Source organism: Catharus ustulatus, chromosome 7 (genome assembly GCF_009819885.2).
Source record: "Catharus ustulatus isolate bCatUst1 chromosome 7, bCatUst1.pri.v2, whole genome shotgun sequence".
Classification (NCBI taxonomy): Eukaryota; Metazoa; Chordata; class Aves; order Passeriformes; family Turdidae; genus Catharus; species Catharus ustulatus.
In genome coordinates, this window is record NC_046227.1 from 9,805,143 (window position 1) to 9,827,462 (window position 22,320).

Below are 22,320 nucleotides of genomic sequence, written 5' to 3' on the forward strand. Positions count from 1 at the left end.
AGGACTTGTTTACTTTGACAAGCAATGCCACCCCACAGTGCAGGTATACAGACTAGAGAATACAAAACCAGTGAGAAAGAATGAAAACCATCATGAAATTTGTATTTGGGGTCAGGCAGATGACTGGAAGAGACTGCTGGAACACAGCCAGTCTTTCTGAAAATTCTGCTCCTGATTGGTAAGATCTACCTACTTTACTAGTAAGTGGTTGGTTTGGGGTTTTTAAAGTCCTTCTATTTTATCTGATCTGCATACACTTTGTAAGACATAAAGCACTTTCAGCAAAACGCAGGTTGATTTCATTAAGTCAACATCCTATTGTAAATCAATTATTTAAAAAATCCTGATTCAATATAGGAGGTAGTACCACCTAGAATTGCACCACTCAGTTCTGAGGTAATGCAACACTCTAGTATTGCATGCAGTGTTCCATAGCATTCTATTTAAATAATAACTCAGTTTAGATGTGAAGATAAAGACAGTTATATCTTATTAAATATGTAAGGTTGCAGGCCAGCTCATAGTAGCCTGTCTTTTTCTTTAAAAAACCCCATAAATTAGCACTTTGAAGTTTTGAAGATAACCATTGGAGCTTCAATGCTTTGGGCTAATCTGAACACTGGCACACAGCTCGTAATACAATGTGGCTCACAATCTCCTTTCAAAAAAATTCCTCTCATAACTCCTGCCTAGCTATAATCCATAAATCTACAATGCTTGAAGAGACTGACAAAAAATAGGTAGTGCCAAATCTATATTTAGCCCATTAAACATGAATAATTGCCCTAATTATTCTTCCAGTTAAAACCTATGAAGCTTGCTGAAATACCTTTTCTTCCTATTGAAGACTCAATAATCAATTACTATGATTTCTTTAACTGTAGAGAGAAAAATAAAAAATGTCCTCTAATAACTTCTTCTGTATTTGCACATCTCGCAGAGATCTAATTAAAAAGCACAAAGACTTGCATCTGGCTTTAAAATATGAACATGTGCTTACACACACTGCACAAATGCACTTATCTGTATGATGACTGTGTGTATGCACATGGACACAGCAAGGCAGAATCTCAAAGTTCAGCTCAGGGGCTATTAAGCCTATATAATGCTTCCCACTACCACATTTTCCAATGGCTTTCTGCCTCCCTGTGGTTGGTGACTGATGAAGGATCATCTGTAATGCCCATCAGAAACTACACTGTAGTCACACCAGACCTTTCAGGGTGGACTGCATGGTATTATTTCCTGTAGGGGATACACAGAGGAACAGGCAGCTGGGCTTTGCTGAGCATCTCTGGAGGGAGTTCAGAGGTGGGCAAACCCCAGCTGATCTTGGAAGACAGCCCAAGCAGAGGACAGGAAAGCAGCACCACACTACTGTGGAGGAGTGAAAATGCCACTACTGAGCATCACACCAGGGCCAGAACCATCGCTGTGCCTTGTGAGCAAGAGCATCAGGCTCTCACTGGGATACACTTGAAATAATAAAGGAAAACCTCTTCTCAGCAGGGAAAAGTAGTTAAGGAAAGGAAACATAATTATATATTGTGTTATGGCGAAGTTCTACTTGCTTCTCTTTATGTTTATGCTTTAATAAAGGCAGATCCAGTTTCAGTTTGGTCTCCCCACGCACTGGTCTTGCCATGTACTGGCCATGGTTTCTCTCGAGTGCTGAATAGGCTTTTCCACTGGCCACAAGTGGCACTTGTGACACAGACAATGCAACATGATGAAAATGAGCAATAATAAGACTAATTCAAAGTGAGGAAATCCCAGTAGGAATTTATTCAGTGCTTCCTCCTCTACATTAATATTGGGCAGCATTGCTGTTACCAAATACCACCTCAGAAATCCAAAGATCTAACTCTCTCTATAGAGCACATACTAAAGGAAACTTAAAACTGCCCTATTCTTCAGGAGAAAACTGGCCTCTGAAGAACTGAACAGAACAAGAATGACTTAAAACAGAAAACAGTGAGTGAGGCAAAGAACAGCGTTAGTAGAATTGCACATTCCTAACTGTGTGTCTAATGAAAAAACAAAATGCTTTTCAGAGCTAAAAAATCTAGGAAGCCGCCCTCAAGCACTTTTATCCTTCAGTTTAGAATTGTCTAATCCTTCCAAGCATCAAGATCATTATTAATATGGACTCTCACAGCTAACCACGTTAAGAGTGATAAATGTAAGAACTAAGAAGCTAAAGATGCCAGTAATCCTAATGAACTGATAAGCCTTATCACTTGCTAATCACAGTCTATTTTTAACCCTCCTGTTTTCTACAAAAAACATGATGTTCCAGATACTGAGGATGCACTAGCTTAAAGGTACATTAAAACTTACGTCACAACTACAAAAAAGATTTCAAAATATTTTTTACGGAAATTGAAAATTGATACCTGTTTTAAAAAAATCAGTGAGACTTGCAACTATTTAAGATGTCTAGTATCACTTAAGGAAACCCACTCCTTACCATCTCTTTCCTTCTAAGCAATACACAACCACAGGAGGAGTGATCCTCCCTGGAGCTGTCCCACACCAGCCGTTTTACCTCAAGTGCATCCAACTGATCTCAGAAACTGAGGAACACAAACAGCACTGCAGAGTTACCTTGCCCTGATGGTCGTGTTTCATCTCCCAGCCCCGGGGCAGCTCCAGCTGTTTGTTGGCAAACATGTTGAGGAAGCCCACCAGATCGCGGTTGTGCTGGTAGCGCTCGAAGTGGTGGGTGTCCCGCCGGACTTTGGTGATCATGTGCTTCAGACACGTGTTGTTTGTAAACATGCGGTAGGCACTCTGAGAAACACACAACAGCAAAGGCTTTTCAAAGAGAAACCTGCTCTGACCACAAAAGACAGCCCTGTTCATTTTAAGTGGGCCTGCAGAAGAACAGTTACTCATTCCATTGGTTCTTCTTACACTATAAATCCCAAAGAAACACTGGGGGGGACCTATGCAAAAAGTAGCACTGAAGAACAGGTAAAAAAGGAAAAGATATATATTAAGACAGTTTTTGTTCAGCGTGACCTCTAATATACTTTGATATAAACGAGGCGATCTGGGAAAAACAAATATTGCCATTAAGCTGCAAGGTCTTTCTCAGAATACTGCAAAGCACAGTAGGAAAGCTATTGCTTCCATAAACAAATAATTTTGTATCACAAGAAAGACAAAGAATCAAGTGGAAAATAAAATTGCTATCATGCAGAGCTAGGATGGTTCTGATAGCCCAATAATTTCAGGGGCAATGATAGTGAATCTAGCCTCCCTGTGTACTACCAATATCTTATCACCAAACTCTGAGGAGTATATTTGTACAAAACAACTGCATTTATAAGCACGTATTTATGGAAGCCTTTGAGCTGTAGCCACCATACTCACAGGGTTAGAATGCAGCACTGTAAAGAACTCTGGGCTGATAAGGAATTTCACAGGGGGAGACTGGAGCAATAAAGTAAGTCTGGATCTGGAGGTAGAGTGAGGCAGCACATTCTCTCTTCGAAAATCTAAGAGCAAAGTAAATGACAAAGACTTCCAGCAGTTATTACCAAAGCATCCCTGCAAACAACTATATATTGATGTGAATCACACGAGCATAGAAAGCATTAAGTACACAACTATTTCAAATTTACTGAGGATTATCCACATAAGTGTACCTGAATTTCTTCTAACATAACACTGAAGTTTCTGAAAATAGTAGCATTTATTTATGGCTTTTGGTAAATGATCATTAAAAAAACTGAACATTCAATTATTTGGGTCACCAAGTTTGTGCCTATGTCTAAGATGCAGTTAAGTCCCCTGGGCATGTCTGCACTGCTATACTGTAGCTGTATGCAGGTAAGTTATTTTTTGAATTCTAACAAATGGATATAAACACCAGTGTACACATATAAATGTTTCATTCCTTCTTAAAAAACAAACAGTCAATCTGCCATTACCAGAGCCCCAATCTTGATACAGCATTGAAGCAGCTTATGTAAGTAAGAATCAGGTTGGCAAGGAAGTACCTTTCAAGTTTCAACTTCCAATAAACATTTGTGTCTTATCCTAGCAACTACAGAAGTGCCCTGATTTTTCTTCAGTGCCCGAAAGGAAGTGAAAATATACTGACTGGTGTTTGCTACAATGTCAAAATTGCTGCCCCAATTCTCTTTGAAGATACTTGGAAGTGTATTTTTAATGTAAACGAACATCTACAAGTTCAGATTTGGTCTTCAGTGATATTACACTGAAATGTGTGCTGCCATCTACATTTCAGTTTCTTTTTTTTAACACATTGCAGTATGTGTATGCTTCTCCATCAAATGAATATTAATCATGTAGACCACAGCTATCACAGATATAAAAGATCATAACACACAAGCAGAGCAATGAGAAGGGCGGTGAATGAGACGCTAAACTGAGGGAAAATTACGAAGAAATAATAAAAGAAAAGGAAAATAACAAAAGTAAAATTCTAAGTATGCATACGTAAGAATTACTGAAAAGGGAATGAAAAAAATAAACACATTATAGGAAACCAGGAAGTGAGAGGGTAATTGATAAAACAAATGAACAAGAGGATTTTTGGAAACACTACTTAAACAATAGACTTCAAGCTGTCCCACATGGAGCACGTCATGAACGGGGTAAAGGTAGAGCAGCACAAAGGCTCCTGAAGCTGTGCCTGAATACTTGGGCTGGGAGTGCCTTGCAGACACTCACTGAAGTTACAGTGAACTCTGTACTGGTGCAAAACTTGGGTGTACACCAGGCAACTCTCACACCCTGGAAGGTGCTGTGACATGCAGCAGGTCAGTCCTCTGTCATAGTCTGAGCAATCTGGAAACCAGAATGGGTCACCAGGTGGGTTGTCATTGCAGTTTGAGGCTTGTGAATTTGGTTTATGGAAAGTTTATTCAGTTGAATTTGTTGGTTGGGGTTTGGCCTGAATTTGCTTGAAGCTGAGTTGTGCACAGCACAAACCATCTGGCTGTACATGCACAAAGATGGAAAAGGGGTACAACAAAAGGGAAGACTACAAACAATAAATGGGAACACTTGGGTAAATCTCAAGTTCTACAATGACTTGACATTCAGAAAAGGGTGACACTGCTTGCATATCAGATTAATTTAGGAGAAAGTTTTATAAGAGTAAGAGCATCTAGAGACAAAGCCAAAGAACACACCACCACAGAGCTGTGCAAGGGACTGGATGGATAACAAACTTTATAAATGTGTTAGTAAATTTTTAGTAGGAAGATGACCAACGAGAAAACTGCTTAGTGAGAAGAAAAAAAAAAGTAGTGATGTTCAGAATTTAAAAAAAGGTCTTTCTTCCTATCATCATCAGGTTAACACTGGCCAGACTATCAGAAATATTACGAAACGGAGGTGACTGAGAGCAGGTTAAAGATCATGGTACAAATTAAAGGTTTTCAAAGCCTTTAGGTCAGGTGACATGCACTCTAACAGTTATGAAATACAGTAGAGCAATCACTGAGACATTGGTGGCTCTTTCAGAGGTCTGATGGAGTTCTCAGAAGGAATGCAATGTAAGAGTCCCCCAGGATGTTTTACTAAGATCTCTCTGGGTCTGGTCCTACTCATTATTTCTACTAATGGACAGGGAAGACAAAACTTGCTCCAGTTAGGAAATTCTGCAGTACTTGGACAGCAGGATGAACAAGATTCAAAAGCACAGGGGCACATTAGAAAAGAACATAATCTGTGTGCAGGTAGGGATAATCAACTCACAAAGACCAGATGAAAACAGACATTTGTGCTAAAGCTCTACACACAAGGATCAGGACCTGATTTTAGCAGATCAAAGACTGAACACTGGTTAGTGTCAAACTATTAAAAAATAAAAATAAAAACCCAAGAAACCCTTCTGCAGGAATGTACAAGGAATGTTTTATATAAGACACTGCCACAACTTCAGTACAGCAGAGTCATAGCTTTGATTTTCTGAAATATTCCTCAGAAGGTGAAGACCAACTCAAGACAATCCTGAGTAGGTCAAAAAACTAATTTGAGACCCACAACCAGAAGTCACAAGGAAAGACTAGGAGGCAATGGACTTAAGGGTCTATTATAAGAAGAATAATGAGTGGTCTGTCTAAAAAAGCTAAAGAATGTCCCTCAGGTCGAGAGTATAAGAACTCATGAGACGGCACTTGGCAATATGGCCTAGAACAGCTCATCCAATCTATCTACTGAGATGTAGTCAATGACTGCCTGAAGCCCTTTCTAGTTCTACATTCTACTATTTCAAACTGCATTAGCAGAGTCAAAATATTTGTAAGCCAGACCACACAATTTTATATTTTTTCACTGCAAATGTCCTGCTCTCTAAACCAGTCTGGTACTGACAGAAAAGTGCTCTGAATCTCACAGTCCTCTCTTCAGCATATTGAGCAGGCTGAGTCATAACCTTCAAAACTAGACAGCAATGAAAACAAATGGATTCATTTTCACACAGACTTTCAGAGGAAGAAAATTAGGGTTTGCCTCATGTACTCTCACTAAACCATCTATGAGATGAGTGCTCCCTTCTTTGGAAAAGGGGAAAAAATTTTTTTTAAACCTGAATTAGAATGGTGAAATTCAGCTTCCTCTGCAGCTCCATCCACGGCATTTGTATGCTCTTCAGGCCTGTCATTTGTCATAGTTCTCCGGATGCTCTGGTACCTAGGGTTGGAAAACTGGACTTTATATATAATATATGGTAACTATGACCCAATTCTGGCTCCAAGGGAGCCTGCCCATATTTTCTGCCATGTAGGTTAATATATATTGACCTCTGATTTCTGCATTAATAGCCTTTTGAACTTCTAACAACCATTATCAGATGTATTACTTCTGGTCACATAGCTTAAGAACACAGGTGGAACACAGAAGTCCTGGAAGCTCACATGCAAACTAAAAGCAGCAGCCACATAAAAATAATCATATTAGGCCAGCTGTGGGAGCAGCTGTGGGAGCAGCTGTGGCCTCGTCTCCACGCTCAGTCTTGCAATGGTGGAGGCAGCTTTGCAGACACACCAAACCCACGAGCACCAAGGGGACTTTTACCGGCGATTCAGCTGTTCCATCTGCTGGATGGAATTGGACCTCTGGAGAATCTGTGGGGCTGGGGGAGCTGTGGGTCGCTGCCATGTTGTTGTCCTGTTCACATGGTCCACATAAAAAATCCGTCCGTGGCTGTCAATTCGAGCCTCCCAGTCTAAGGAACAATAAAATACTGTAAACTATGGAGACTCTGGGGTTTATTCATTTATTTCTTTGAGCTCTGTCACTTTTATAACCTCTTCTAATGTTTCAAGTCTCAATAATAATAATTACTAGTACAACAGACATATACTTATGTATATAAAAAATACACATCTATACAGAAACAGACATGCCTCATTCTTAGACGCTTGCAACTACAGAAAACGCGCAAACCATTTAGCACATCAGCTGAAAAACAGTCTTTGAGAGCTCAGAAGGTGTCTAGATGAGAGTATCTATATTGCAAGTCTAAGTGAAAGTAGTATGGGCTGATAAAATAAAAATACTCACGTTTTTAAGCCAGAGTTTATAAACAAAATAAAATACCTAAGTATTCCAGAAAGAACATTTCTCTGCTCCTTGGGAAAAAAACAATCAACAAAAAACTCCCTAACATGTTCAGTTGTGAATTCATTATCCTGCTTAATTGTCAAGCCCTAAAGCATTGTATAAGTTGGGATTTTTCTTGTCCAATTCTGACACAGACACCATTTCTGTAACATACTATTGCAGAAGAAAACCATTTTTTCCTGCATTTAATTTTATATACACAAGTTTAAATACTTGGGCAATGGCTTCCAAAGTAAAGCATCTGCACCAGTGGTGTGAAGGACAAGGCTGTCTTCTGCTATGTTCCTATATAAGGCTCTATTCTATCAACTCACTGTTAGCCAAATGTGTTACAAACAGCTTGCTGAATTGCAAAATGGTCATTCATCGAGGTTCCACAGTCAAGCTTTGTTAATTTTTCCCCAGGAATGTAGGAACTGGAGCATACTTTTGCACATTATAGGCAGAAATAAAAGATAAATTTTTAAATTCTTTCTCTTGTTCTGTAACTTGACCTAACACAAGACTGAAAGAAATGCACATATTTTTCTTCCTAACTTTCAAATTCTGGTGAAGCAACAAATAGAATCTAACCCAAATTTAAAAGAAATTACAGTTTACAGCTCAAAATCATATTCTTAATATTTTCACCAATTTCTCAGTATTAAAATATTAAGTCTGTCACACATCTGAAAGCAGAGCTTTGGAAAAAAACTGAATCTAGGCAATGATTAGTAGACTTTATTCATATTAGCAAATGATTTATTTACATAGAGATTGCATTGAGCTTTGACTGTAAAGGGGTGATGTGTACATGCATGACTGTGCAGAATCCCAGCAAATGTCAGAAATGTTAAAATATTACACAGCCAACGCTTTTTCCACTAACATTTCAGCAGTTTTTCCAAAGTATATAGTTTTCTTCTGAAACCACAGAACTGAACTAGCTATGTCTGTGCATTTCTGAAATATTTATCTCCCAGACACAGTTTTGTAAAATGTAGAACAGGTATAAGAGTGTGGCAGTTAGTTAATTCTGCACACAGGATTAATCTGACTATAACAGAACCAGCAGGGAGCACATATCATCATCCTGGCTTTCCACACACAGTTATATCTGTGTTCTGCCATCAGGCTCATTCCAGTTATTTGCTCCAATTACAGAGCAAACACAGTCCCATACTATACTGGGAAATAGGGATCTGCTCATTTTACATAAATATCTTAATTCCCAACTGCTTTTAAGTAATAGAGCTTTGCCACAGAGTTCAGTGGGTCTGAATTAACTTTTTTTGCATATTTGGTTTAAAGTTATGTTTGCCTATCAAAATCTTCACTCTGTGTCAAAAAATACAATGAAAGTACAGACACCTTTAAGTTAATCTGCAGATATGAAAGATGTTGCATATTCCTTTGTAAATCATTACCACACAAGAAGTATTCAGAGATTTCAGAAGTGTCTCACAAGCACCATCACCTCATCTCCCTGCCCCTGTGCACTGCACACAGGAAAGGCAGCACTGTCTGCATGAGTGACACTCAGCAAGTCTGTGTGCACCAGGTGTAATTATCACAACAACACCAGACGCAACCATCACCACTCCTCACTCCCAACTTGTCAGCTGTGCATTCTCAGCTCTCACAATCAAAAAGAAAATGTAATGAATGCTCAGTAATGAGAGTCAGGCAGCTTATCCCCCAGTTACAGTATGGAGAAGCTCACTTGGTGGCAGAGCCTCATCCACCCTCTGGTACCGGCTGACGTCCTGACGCACCGAAGGCAGGGACCTCAAGGGCTGATGGCCATTGGCAGGAGAACCTGAGACCAAAACACACACAAATTATTTTTCTCAGTCAAAGTGGGGAGGCCCTAGAGCTGCCTTTAAACTGAGCAAGCTGTGTTAAAGCTTCTGCAGGACTATGACATTTCAGGATATATCTAACAGTCATCTGTTCTTGGGGTCACAATAAGTTATGCTGACAGTCCCAGGCAAGTGAATTTTCTGGCCCTGGAAACATCACCTCTGGGATGTGCTGCATCCATCTGTGAGCAGCCAAAGCCAGGGCACAGAAACAACCTGTGCCTGAGCCATACCCTAGGACAAAGCTTCACCTCGCCTACTCAGAAACCTTAAGAATGGGAGGTGTGTCCTTCCTTGCTGCAGCCAAACTGATCTGGAAAACATGATGCAATCTGACACCTAATAAAGAGCATCCCAAATGTCTAGAAAATGCTGTATTGACAGTATTTGAAATAAACACCAAAAATATTATTTCCAAGTCAACAACCTGTTTATGAAGAGAAGAAATTATTACTTATATATAGCTCTTGGTATGTTATGAAAAAGATGCATTCAGAAACCTACTTGATTGGATACACTTCAGTCCCTGAAGAAACTGAACAGGTAAGCCATAACTAAAGTTGCTTGGAAACGATTCATTAGGGACACATTTCTACCTTCAGTGATTTTAGTGAGACAGAAAATTCTCAACTATTAAAATAATTTTAGAATCAATAAGAGTTTTACAGTGTTAACTTGGGTAACACATTCTTCTTCTCCCAAGGTTCCAGTGTAGTAAGATCCACCTGTATAGAGAGGGAACTGGGAAAAGGAAGATAAAGAGCCTGAAGTTGACCAAAAAATTATTCTTCCTTTCCCCTTTCTTTTGATTACCCTTATGTTTTAATGCTAATACAAAATATTCAAAAGATAAGAGCCAAATACAAATCCTATTTTGCATTTCATACTTGTGGGGAGTTTTGTCCCTCATTACCATTTTCATTAGTAAACAGGGTAATATTGTGGAATTCTTTCCTCCTCTTCATCCTCCTCACTACTCTCTCAAAAATTAAAATACATCCAATTTTAAAGTAAACATATTTTGGATATTTCAGGTTTGGACTTTTCATTAAATCAAAAACCCCCACGAGTCTCTTGAAGAAAGAAATAAATTCAAAGGAACAAAAGAATCTTTGAAGAAAATGAAATTGAGAAACTAATGATCTTTGTTTTCAGTGAGGTCACTCCAGAAAGTGCCTCCTGCAGTTATACCTCCAGTAGCTCCTTCCAGCTGTGCTGTGGCACCCTCACAGGCTGCCTGTGCCCCTTCAACTTCTTCATCCTGAGACTGGCTCTGGGCAGCTGCTGCCTGCAGGCTTCTTCTTCTTTGCCAGATTTCTTCCGCTTCCTCCTGGTCCTGCAGCTCCCCTGCCTCAGCCTCCTGCGCCTCCTCCTGGGGCACCTGCACCGCCGGCAGAGACCCAGCGGCACTCGCAGCCTCCTGCGCTCGGGCCCCCGGCTCCGCCGCAGCTGCCTCGGGGGCACAGGCTCCCTCCTCTTCCTCCTGGGAAGAGAAGGCTGGAGTCTCGGGGCAGCGGGCGCTCTCGCAGGACGAGCAGCGCATCTCCACGGAGGAGCGGCGCACGGTCGCGCTCTCGTTGCAGGAGCTGTCGGCGCCCTCGGCGTCGCTCTCCCCCTCGGGCCGGGTGCTGGCCTCGCTGACGCTCTCGGTGCGAGCGGGATCGCTCTGCTCCGTCTCCGACGACAGCTGGGAAGGCTCCGAGCCTTGGTCAATGGACTCCGCTTCGCTGACGCCCCTCCTGCCCCCACCTGCAGCTTCGGCAGCTGCCGAGTCTGCGCTGCCGGGCGGCTGCTCTGCCTCCGGAGGGGCAGGGGACTCGCTGCCAGCCGGCTCTGCTGCGGCTTCAGCCTGGGAGCCCTGCAGGCTTTCGCCTCCTTCCTCCGGAGGGGGAAGCTCTGGGAGAGAATCCTGCTGCTCATCAGCTGATGGCAAAGGAGCATCAGAGGCTGAAACCCTTTCGCTCTCTGCGGGCCCTGGCATTACCTGATCTGATGAAGAACTTACTTCATTCCTTTCGACATTTCTGGTAGCACCATTAAGCATTACTAAACCTCCATCATCTTCCAAAGAAGATGGAAAACCCAGGTCTTGGTGCAGCTCGTGCTCCTCTTCATCTGAGTCAATGTGAAGCATAGCATTAAGTCTTGTGTCAGTAGGGAAGCTGCTCCTCAGTTTTGGGGAGGCTCCTCGAGGACGGTCACCACAGGCAGATGTCCCTGGTCTGGAATGGTTATTGTGTTCTATTGCATCGAGATAGTCATTCAGTGAGTCCTGGCGACCTCTGGGAGGGGATGATCTTGAAGCACCAGAGGTCAGATCATCCTGGTCTGTCTCCAGAGTCCTACTAGTCCTTAAAGAGTGTCTTAGGATTGTGTCTCCAGAAGATTCCTCAAAGACTGGGCCATTGGAACACACCGTGGATGTATCATGATGTCCTGCTGGCATGTCCTCATCATCAGAGGGGCTCCCCAAGTCTCCATTTACAGAGTTGGTTCCTAGCAAAGTGCCAACTGTTTCTGGGGAAGCATCTGCAGAGACAGAAAGACTGAATGTGAAACACAGAGCAGCAACACATAGTTCATTCTACTTAAATTATATAAAAATGCACATCTTTGAAGATGCTTGCTAATTTCAATCAGTAAACTAAGGGAAGAAACTTCAATCAAAATAACAACGCATCTACAGATACAGAATTTTCTCTGCATAAGTCTATACTGTTTTGTAGGACATAGAAAAATCAAGAGGTGTGCAGTATGACTTTGAAGGATTCCCATTTTTCTTTCAAAAGACAGAACACTGCCAAGCATAAAATGAGAATCATAAGCAGATTCATCTAGGATCTATCCAAGAAAATAAAATCAATATGCTAAGTGTTGGTAGCTCTGGAACTGCCATCTCCAGAGTAGTACCTGCCATATCTACATTTTGAATCCCAATAGAAAAAAATCTGTAGTGGGGGGACCATACAAGAATGAGAAAGTATATTATGTCCTCAACAACAGAAAAGCCTGGACACAGAAATATATAGGAAATCTCTCCATACAACTATCTGGAGATCCAGATCATTGACAAATTCTCACCTTCGTGAACAGAAGATGTGATTTCCACTTTGAATTGGAGATACCCACTAACATGATCAGCTGGGAGCCTTCTGCCAAGATTATAGCTGAGAACCTGGTCTCTGCAAAATCAAAAATACTGGGTTTTAACAATTGTTGCTGGTTTCATGTTTTCAGTATTTAATTTCTATTATGGTCATAAAATCGGCCACATACTCTGGTTTGCGTGGAAAAGCACGAACACTAACAGTGGTGTAAAATACCTTTAGTTAACAGATAAAGCCACCTTAAAAACTATGTTTGATCAATTCTAAATACAGATTGTGCCCCACCAATTCTTATACATCCCTAAATATCTTAAGTTCTAAAGAAGTCAAACTGCAAAGATCGCTCTCTCCTAACCTCCTCCTTTCCCCAACACAGTGCTTTACAATTAATAAAACCTTTCTGCCCCCTTGTGGTTTTTACTATGTACAAAAGTCACAAATAGTTACTTCGTCATTTTTCACATTCAACAAAGCACTTCTACGTTCTGATTTAGAAAAGCTATTAATGCTTGAATTTATCTTTAAATATGTTCTAAAGAGTTACTGAATTCAGTGGGGCTGAGACTAGATTAGACACTTGTATCAGCTTGAGACTTTGGATCAGATCCCAGGTTGTATCTACGTTTTTATTTAGGCACAGCCAGAACTCACAGCCCAGCTCCCTTCAGCACAGCTGGGACAGCTGAAGGAAGAAGAGGGAGCTACTAAGACCTCCACAGGAAATTACTGTTATTTATGCAAATAACTTTATACTGATATAAACACCTCTCCTTTACTGGGAGCACTCCTACTGCAAAATAAAACAAATGCAACTACTACTGAAATAAACTGGAGCAGTTTGCATAAACTTTTAGGGGGAAAAAAGCCCTGAGTGGACCAGCAGCCTCCCCTCTCCATGCTGCTCTATAGCCCACAGGATACCAAATCTCAGCAGTAGTGTCTCCAGGACTGGTCACAGATTCCTCTGTACTACAAGTCATCAGTTAGGTATCTGAGGTTTCCGGTTTGTACAGAAGTTTTATACTACTCCAGGCTATTCAAGAATAGAGGAAGCCACATCATGAATAATTTCTTCTCTGTATTCAGCTGAATCAATTCTAGATGATTCTCATGCTCATTTATCATGTTTTCCAGGAAATTAAAAGCAACTGGCCATTTCATTACACAATCTTGTGAGCTCTGACTACAGCTAAAAGTGGAGAAGAATTTATCTAAGAGTGGTTGGTTCTGGATTTCAGCTTTTCATTTCTTAATAATCATCATTGACATCATCAAAATAATGGTGTTACACTTGTCTGACCAAAAAAAAATTTTAAAATAAACAAATAAACAAGCACATTAGCAGTTAATTGTATATTTGGAACATTTCTACTTCCTATCTACATTAATCACTACTATGCTTTGCAAAACCTTTGGTGAAATAGTGTCTTTCTTTACACAAAAACTGAAAATGGACAGGTATATTACAGATGAAGAAGCAAAATAGATTTAATGTCAGTTCCAACAGCAGTATGGCAAACCAACCAAATACCCATATTCTTAATACATATTTCTTATACTGTCTCTCCACTCCTAAATAGATTTGATATATCAAATATACAGAACTGAAATATGGAGAAGAAAACAGGAATGTCTTCCAGATTAATGATTTGAAAAAACAGAGGTGAGAACAGATGAACAGAGCAAACTGGTGATTTCCCAATCACACCACCAGGAATCCCAGAGCAGGAAAACATTTTGGTATTTAGAAAGAAAATAAACACCCTACATTAGGTTTTGAAACCAGCCTGTATCACAGTGCTATTTTTGAGTGTATAGGAGTGTGCAAATTTATTAGAAAAAGCTGCTTGTTCAACCAAACACTATTTGTTGAAACTCAAGGTGAGGCCCTTCTTAGAAAAGTTATATTGTGTATATACCTGCACTGTTCTTGGATACCACTACAAAACAAATGGACAGGCTTTTTAAAAAAATGGTTTTTAATAAATTGTGTGTCAGAAGATATTATCAAAATTTTAAGCTACTCTTACAATTTTATTCTTCCTTTACTTACCAATGTAGACACCACCTTGAAAACGTAAAGCTGAAAACTGTTTTCAAATTGAATTTTATTTTCTCCCCTTAGGTAGCTTGTTACTTTGAGGGGAATATCTGTGAAAAAGGAGGCCAGTTTGTGTAAGTGTGATGACACTGCCATGCCCTTACACTTTAAAGAAGAAAATATGCATTTAATTTCACCATCATTCCTCATGGGCCTAATCCAGTGGCTTTTTTAAGTCAATGGAGACACATTAACTTGAGCAAACTTTGAGGCAAGGCCTTTACTAAAGGCATGCACAACAGGTGAATTTTGAGTCTCATCAGTGAGCTGTTCATAATGACAGGCAATTGTAATTGTGCAGTACTAGAAGCACTCTGAAAAATAAGGAGTCACAGCCTTGCAGTTCTGGCCAATTCACTGAAGGGATATTACATCTCTGATTACTGAAATGACAATTAAAAAGACTTCAGCTATACAAGAAGTCAGTCAATTGTACTTGCTTGTTCTAAAAGATTTGCACACAACCACGTAGTACTGTGATAATGCCTTGCTTCTTGACTAGCCAGAAGGTAAGATTTCTTGTGAAGTCATATTCTATGTGAATAATATTTTTTATATAAAGAAACTAAACTGAAAAAAAAAAAGACAGACACACATCAACACAAATATGGGTACATGAATTAAGGACAGGGCTAGAAGCATTGCTGATTTCCAGTCAGGCAATAAAGCTACTAAAATTACAATGTATTTCTTAGTACAGATGTAGTAAAAATTTGCTGCTCTGTACCAGTAAGCCAGAAAGGCTGCTGCTCTTTGCTCTCAGTATTCTCGAAGCTGAGTCTTCCTGCTGAACACAAGTTAGCATTAAGAATGTATTCATTTACCCAATTGCATGTCTCTCCAATAGTCTCTGAACAGGTATGGTTAACTTCCCAAGGAAGCGCTTGATGATAGGACGACTCTTGGCAAATTTGTCTTTAACCTCAATTTCCAGGACATCTGTTAGAAGTGCAACAAAAGAATATTTCTGGAAGGAAAGAACATATTTGACACCATATCAATACACCTTTATTCAGAAAGAATGTGCTTAATTACAACTAATGTGCACTGAACTCCAAAACTGATGACAGCAGTTTCCACATGGCAAAATAATGTCAACATCATTTATTAATGAATTTTTGCATATGTAACTAGCTTTTCACTGTTCCCCATTCCCTTTTGCTGTTCCTTGAAAAGAACTGCTCAGTAAGAAACTGCACTGGATAAAAGCACTTTCAGGGTCTCTGTCAGAAAGCAGAACGCCACGTATCCTACTGCTTGCTTCTGTTTACACAGGGGAAAGCAAAAGGAGAAGGAATCTTTGCTGCGCTCTGTCAGGTCAATGCAGGAGGAAGAAAGTAAGAGTCTCACTCCAGGTTGTGCTCAGAATTTCACTCCCAACACCATGCTTTGCATTCATGTTTTGTATGCATGATAGGAAATCAAAAGGGCAATGTGTATATAGTACGTTCAGGAGCAGCATCACTAGAGGAGGAGAATTTTCTACAGAGTTTTGCCCCAACAGTGACAAACCTTCTCAGTAAACTCCAAGAGAACCTTTTCCTGCACTTAGGGCCTTTAAACAATATGGTGCTAATTTCTTGATGTCTGGTACAAGCCTTCTTCCACCTTTCCCTACACAGAGACATTAACACAGTTACTCTCTTCAGCTTTCATTTTCATGCATTTTGTGAGTACTTCATCTCTTTGATCTGTACTGCTCTGTCAAAGATGGCCAAAAAAGTCAAAAGTGGTACAAGGCAAAAGTTAAGTAAGCATGTTGGCAGACATACACATGTACATACAATGTGATGATAAATTCATTCGGAAAACAAGCTTAATAATAAGCAAGAAAAGTATGGCATAACCTACTCAGAAAAAAACAGGGTCATTTGGTTATACTTTTACTGTCTGCCACCTTTATGACCTGTGAGCAAACCACAACCTATGCAGAACGCCTAATACACATGTGGTTAGGTAGCCAAAGATATATTGAACAATGAACAACAGGAGAAACAGTTCTTCAGTTCAGCTGTAGGCATCAGATAAACATCTTCAAAAAAACCAATTAAACTGGGTCAGGAATAAAATCCCTTCCTCATGCTGGGCAACTGTCACAACTGGGCTCCTCTGATAAACAGAACTTAAAAATTTGTCACTCTCAGTTTGGTATAATATTGCAAATTACTTTGCAGAAAGTATTAGATGTAAAACAGGATCAATCCTGCACCACTAGGACAAAATATGTAATGGGATCATAACTGCTGTTGTCAGAGCATTGCTACAGGGAAGATCCAGCAGCTAAAGCAAGCTGATACAATGTGTGCACCAGTGAACATTATCTCTTTTCTAATAAGCTTCAAACCAAGGAGAACTGGAGGAAGGAAAAAAAGGGCAGGGAGGAAAGAGTAAATTTTTTTTCTAGCTACTGGATAGATGGACAGACAGACAGAAAGCTGAAGAATCAATGCAGAGATCTGAACTTAGATTTTTTAGAAGATTTTAAGACTATTCACATCTACAGTCTTTCCCACAACCAAGCACCCCAGGGCAGGGCTAATGCTTGCCCTGCTCAGTTCTGCTTTACTGCTTGTTTGCTTTATGATTTGTGGAAACATTTCCCAAAGCCTACTCAGTGTCATCTTCCTAAAGAATACATTAACATTCACCACAGTACAGGCTTGCCAGTCCTGAAAGGGCTATGGGTGTGTGTCAGCAGTTTCACTTTGCCACATAAACATTTCTCTTCAAAAGCACAGATTTGGCTCTCCTGCATTCAATGACAGTTGTGGGACTGAGTTCCTTCCATGGGATCTGCACAGTTTACTCAATACAAGCACGTTGCTAAACTGGATTTTGCCAGACTACTCGTCTGTCCCCCATGCTAGTGGTCCTCTGACACCTTCCTGGATTTTCCTTCCTGCAAGGTGTAGCTTGCAGGGGCTACATCAAAGAGCATCCCCTCAGCCTGACAAAACTGAAAATTTGTCACTTCTACACATCATGAAAATACCTTTTCCAAATAAGCAGTTGTTGCAATCACAGCATAAATGTTCATGTAGTGTAACCTCTCTTAAACAGTCTTCTCACAACATACAATCCAACCTTAATTAACTTATTTTTGCAATATCAAGAAATCTACAGCTGGCTAAGTGAGTTCAGCTTTTTTTAGCAGAGGAGAGAATGAAAACCTGCCAGCAGCTTTAATACCCAGCTTTAATATGCAGATGATAACTGTTTCTATCCACCAACAGGGTTCCTAAAATTACTGAAATTTCTGTGTCACTTTAAATAACTAGCTGCAAAATAAGCTCACAGCTTTCAGAGGGTGAGGACTAATGCATTGGGAGAAAATGCAAGCCTGGTACACTGCATCAGCTGGCAAGGGATACATTACCTCTCTGTGCCAAACAGGATTAGTTGTGTTACTGATGATAGTCGACCTTCTTTCCTGGCCGTGGTGAGCAAATGTAGGAAATGTACTTTTCTTGCCTGGCTGAATGGACATCTTTAGATAAGGATCAGGATTGAAGAACATGCCCTTTTTAAGTCCAGCTGCTCTAATATCTATAAAGCAAAACAAGAAGGAAGGAAAAAGGAACTGAGTAAATTAAAGTTAGTCCACAATGCAGTGTATTCCTAAAATATTACCCAGGAAATCAATTCACCATAATTATTAAATAAAGCAACTTAAAAGTACTCACACATTAACTGGATCCAGTGTACAGCAGGAAATCAAGTGTTTACCCAAAAGAATATAAGGAAGAAAGGTATCAACATCCTCATTTATATTTCAGCCTCCAGTTATTTGTAAAAGAAAAAGCATAAACTTGTAGCTCACCTACAAATGCTTTTCTCAGTAAGATATCTATGGTATTTCCACTCAAAGAAAGAAAAGAAACCCCAACAGAAAGGATCCAAAATGAATCACACAGCACTTGTTTTGTTTCTAGGTGAGGAGAGGAGATAAAACACTATATGGGAAGTAATGCAGTGAACAGGCACTTTCCAAAAGTTCAGTCTTTGATAAATATAACTTACCAGGTCTGCTCTGGACTATGATGCAATTTTCTCACAACAGAGCAGATAATCCATCTCACATAAAAGGAGGCAAAGTTTTCTGAAAAGGGTTTTTTCTTCCTAGGGAAACCTTAGTACTGCAGCCCTCACAACTTACAATAATAAATAATAATTTCCTCAGGAGTATATTGTCATGACTAAGGACTTCAATGATAGTGCAAGCTTCAGCAACAACAAAAATAAAGAGGTATTTTTTTATATAATATTAGATTTTAAACTTAACTGTAAAATATTCCTCCACTTCTCTGTAGGTTTGCTGAAGCACAAGGTTTGTGTCTTTTTCCATTAAGTATCCCAGTATGCTGCATGCAGCAATACAACTGGCACATACAGTTTATACATGAAGGCAGAATTTACTGCTCTAAAATTAAATGCCATGCCTGTGGATTTGGTAAAAAACAAAGGAATCCTACACAATATTCAGAATTAAGCCACACAGTAGAAACACGATGAAATAAAAAGTCATGTGTAAATGAACAAACCAAAACATTACAGGACTCATATTCCAAGCCCATCAGTTAATACACATTTCAAAATTATTTCATGGGACTCCTCAGGCAGAATCACAACTGTCTATTAAACAAAACAGGTTTTTCTGATTCATGAAGCAATTACTTGTACAGTCCACTATGTGAGTCTGTACAACCTATCAGCTCTATCTCAGGTATCTGCTGAAAGGTCACTTCAGTAGATTTTCTTCTGCTCTACTTCTACAATCTCTACACGTTTTTATTGTCAGCTCTTCAAGATGCAGAAGCGAATTTCATCTGCCTTTGTTCAAGCTGAATATGCTTCTGTCTCACACAAGATTTCCCTGGAATAAAGTGCTAATCAAAACAAGTGAAGCTGGTAGACTGCACCCCTACAGCTATTTCACTGTAGTGACAGCTTAGCTCTGTTACAACTGAAATTTTTTTCCCTTTCTAAACCACCATTTGCAGCAATTGCTTTTTTCAAAGTGATGGAGCCAGACTGCATTTTAATTACAAGTTGTTTTCCACTCTTCAATCTGAGAGGAACTGTCCCCTGTGCAAACTGGAAATTTCCCTTAATTTTTCATGCTGGGATATATCAAATCCATTTCTTTCACTCCTGCAGATCTGTGATTCTGGCTGGTTTTCAACAAACAGAAGTTCTAAAGAAATGACATCTTTCAAGCCACTAGAGTGTGCTCCTACAGAGGCTAAAGAAGAAAAGAATTCCATCTTTGATGTTATTTATAACAGTAACTTACTTTCTTTTAACAATCATTTGTACAACACAGAGAAGTGTTGGTTTTTACCTGATAGGGTAAAGCTGACCAACTTCCTAGAATGCTGGGCTCCAGAAGCACCTTCATCCGTGCCTTCTACTCCCATCTGAAGAGGAAAAACAAAAAAAGAAATATACCACAGAAGTTTTCATCTGCTTTTTACATGCCTGAGGACAGTAACACAATTTTAAGGTACTATGCTAGGGAAGGATCTGACCAAATACTGCCTTATTACCACAGACAGGCTCAGCCACAGAATTAGTGTACAGCAAAATATCTATTATTTATGTCCCACAGTGCTAATATACCAGTAGCCCAAATCTTCCAAACAGAACATGTATAGGTTAATACACATGCAGACAGTATTATTTAGAGAAAACCTATCTTTTGCAGCTTTCCCTTTAGTAAAATTACAAACAACAGTATGGATTTGTAATACACATCAAAGCACTGAGCTGTCCAGTGACAGCATACGTTAACTTTTGTCACTTTCCACAAATAGATAATTTAGTGTGCAACAAAAAAAAAAAAGCAAAGAGATCAAAGAGAGACTAAAAAAGCTTTCAGCACTATTAACAAAAGCTCCTTTTAAACAGAAAAGAGCATCAGACATCTAAATATAAATGTGGTCTAAAAGCTTATGGTTCACAGATTTTGAGGTTTGGTTTCCACTGAAATCCTTCATTAGGTAAAGCACTTCTTCAGAATAGAAGTTTCTCATGTATTAATGTCTGTCTCTTTCAACTAGCAGAAGGATTTGTCTTTCAAGACAGAGGAGATGTGCATCCAGCCGAATAATCTATCACGGAGACATCAGTGGAGAGATCTTTGAAGACAAATGGCTCCCTGGGCAGGCACTGCACTCACTCCCAGGCAGGAGAGGTGACACAGAAAAAGTCTGAGCCAAACACAGCACTGAGGATTAATACCAGTGATAGAACAGGGTCTGATCTATTCAATGATGCAAATAAACTAAATAAAAATGGGCACACCTGTGTGCATAGATGAAGAATGTGAGGCAGCCCCTGAGCAGTGATTTGAAGTCACCAGATGGATGAATTACTCTGGAGCTGCAGTAGCCACAGGGAAGCTGCTTTGCATTCATCAAACATGTAATCATTCCTTTTTATATTGCTTTAAGCTACTAAATAATATCATATCAAATACTTCCCACGATGATCAGCAAGCACACTGGAATGTCACTGGAATTAGCAAATGTGTGGATTTCTCCAGACAAAGCAATGAAGAAACAGCCATAATGTTGGAGCCTGACATCCCTGTGGGTCTCAGCAAGTCTTGAGAGGGGACACCTTGGCACTTGCCAGCCGGTCCATTCCCCTGCCTCACTGCTGGCTCCATAGGCACTTCCCACCTCTCAGGGCAAGACAAGTCTTGCCAGAGTGCTCAGAACTATCCCTTTTCCACCCAGCATGACATTATCATGCCAGTGATTTTATACGGATGCATAAGCAGTGACAGGTGGCAACAAAATTATGAAGGCATCAAAAGCAATGGGTTAATTCCAGCTGGATCAGTGTCCCCTTGTCTACAGACAGATACCATGGAAGCAGCATGGGGTGCATCCCACTGTGATAGTGATGCTGTCCAGGCAAGGCCACAGGAATGCTGTGTATTCCAGTTTCCTCTTGTGGGCTTACTTCAGCACACACAGTTTTCCTTGTTAAAAATGTTAGTCATTAATAAATAGGCCTTCCCCATTCTATACCTATTTTTCTGCTACAAGTCGGACTCCGTTCCACTCTTATTGCTAATCATAACTTCAGGTTATAGAAACAGAATTTGCCCACAATTCAGCTATAATAGCATGAATGGTGACAGTGTTCCCTAGCACTTCCATGACTTTTCCATATAATCTCTATCTGTTCTATTATGATCTAAACAGCAGTTTCAATTCTTCTGCGCCAAGTGAAAAATTTCATCCCAGCACACACACACACACACAGAGTTTTGCAGCACAAAGGCCATGTCTTGTGGTATAACACAGTGTTTCTGAAGGCTCCATCAAGGCTTCCATCTCCCAAGCCAATGCAACACAATAGCATGTTAGCTACTTATCCAAAAATATGATGGACTGAAATATCTGGTGTGATACACCATCAGTATGAGAAAATCCAGTAAGCAAGGAATTTACTGCACCATAAAAAAGGGGAGTGAGTACAACACGACTCTCTTACCACTTTCTCACACAGCATTTCTCTAAGAACAGACACAACCAGTACCAAGAGAACCCAGTGAACTCTACTGCACTGTGCTTAAGTTCATCACCAAAACCATGGAAATGGAGTGAGGTTTTAGTAGTTAACAATAGGTTTACTTACACGTAACTAACCCAGT

At 40.0% G+C, this 22,320-nt stretch overlaps 1 protein-coding gene across 2 annotated transcripts in view; it reads right to left on the reverse strand.

Annotated features, from left to right (window-relative positions):
• HECW2 (HECT, C2 and WW domain containing E3 ubiquitin protein ligase 2) overlaps positions 1-22,320 on the reverse strand; it is a 149,480-nt gene that overhangs the window by 35,801 nt on the left and 91,359 nt on the right. For both annotated transcript variants that reach the window (XM_033065441.2, XM_033065442.2), the window contains 10 exons: positions 19,996-20,071; positions 18,031-18,200; positions 15,479-15,621; positions 12,528-12,628; positions 10,638-11,975; positions 9,308-9,403; positions 7,057-7,207; positions 6,569-6,672; positions 3,379-3,503; positions 2,608-2,793 (listed from right to left, as the gene is read on the reverse strand). In XM_033065441.2, the coding sequence (XP_032921332.1) occupies positions 2,608-2,793; positions 3,379-3,503; positions 6,569-6,672; positions 7,057-7,207; positions 9,308-9,403; positions 10,638-11,975; positions 12,528-12,628; positions 15,479-15,621; positions 18,031-18,200; positions 19,996-20,071 (2,490 nt within the window). The remainder of the gene's footprint in view (positions 1-2,607; positions 2,794-3,378; positions 3,504-6,568; positions 6,673-7,056; positions 7,208-9,307; positions 9,404-10,637; positions 11,976-12,527; positions 12,629-15,478; positions 15,622-18,030; positions 18,201-19,995; positions 20,072-22,320) is intronic.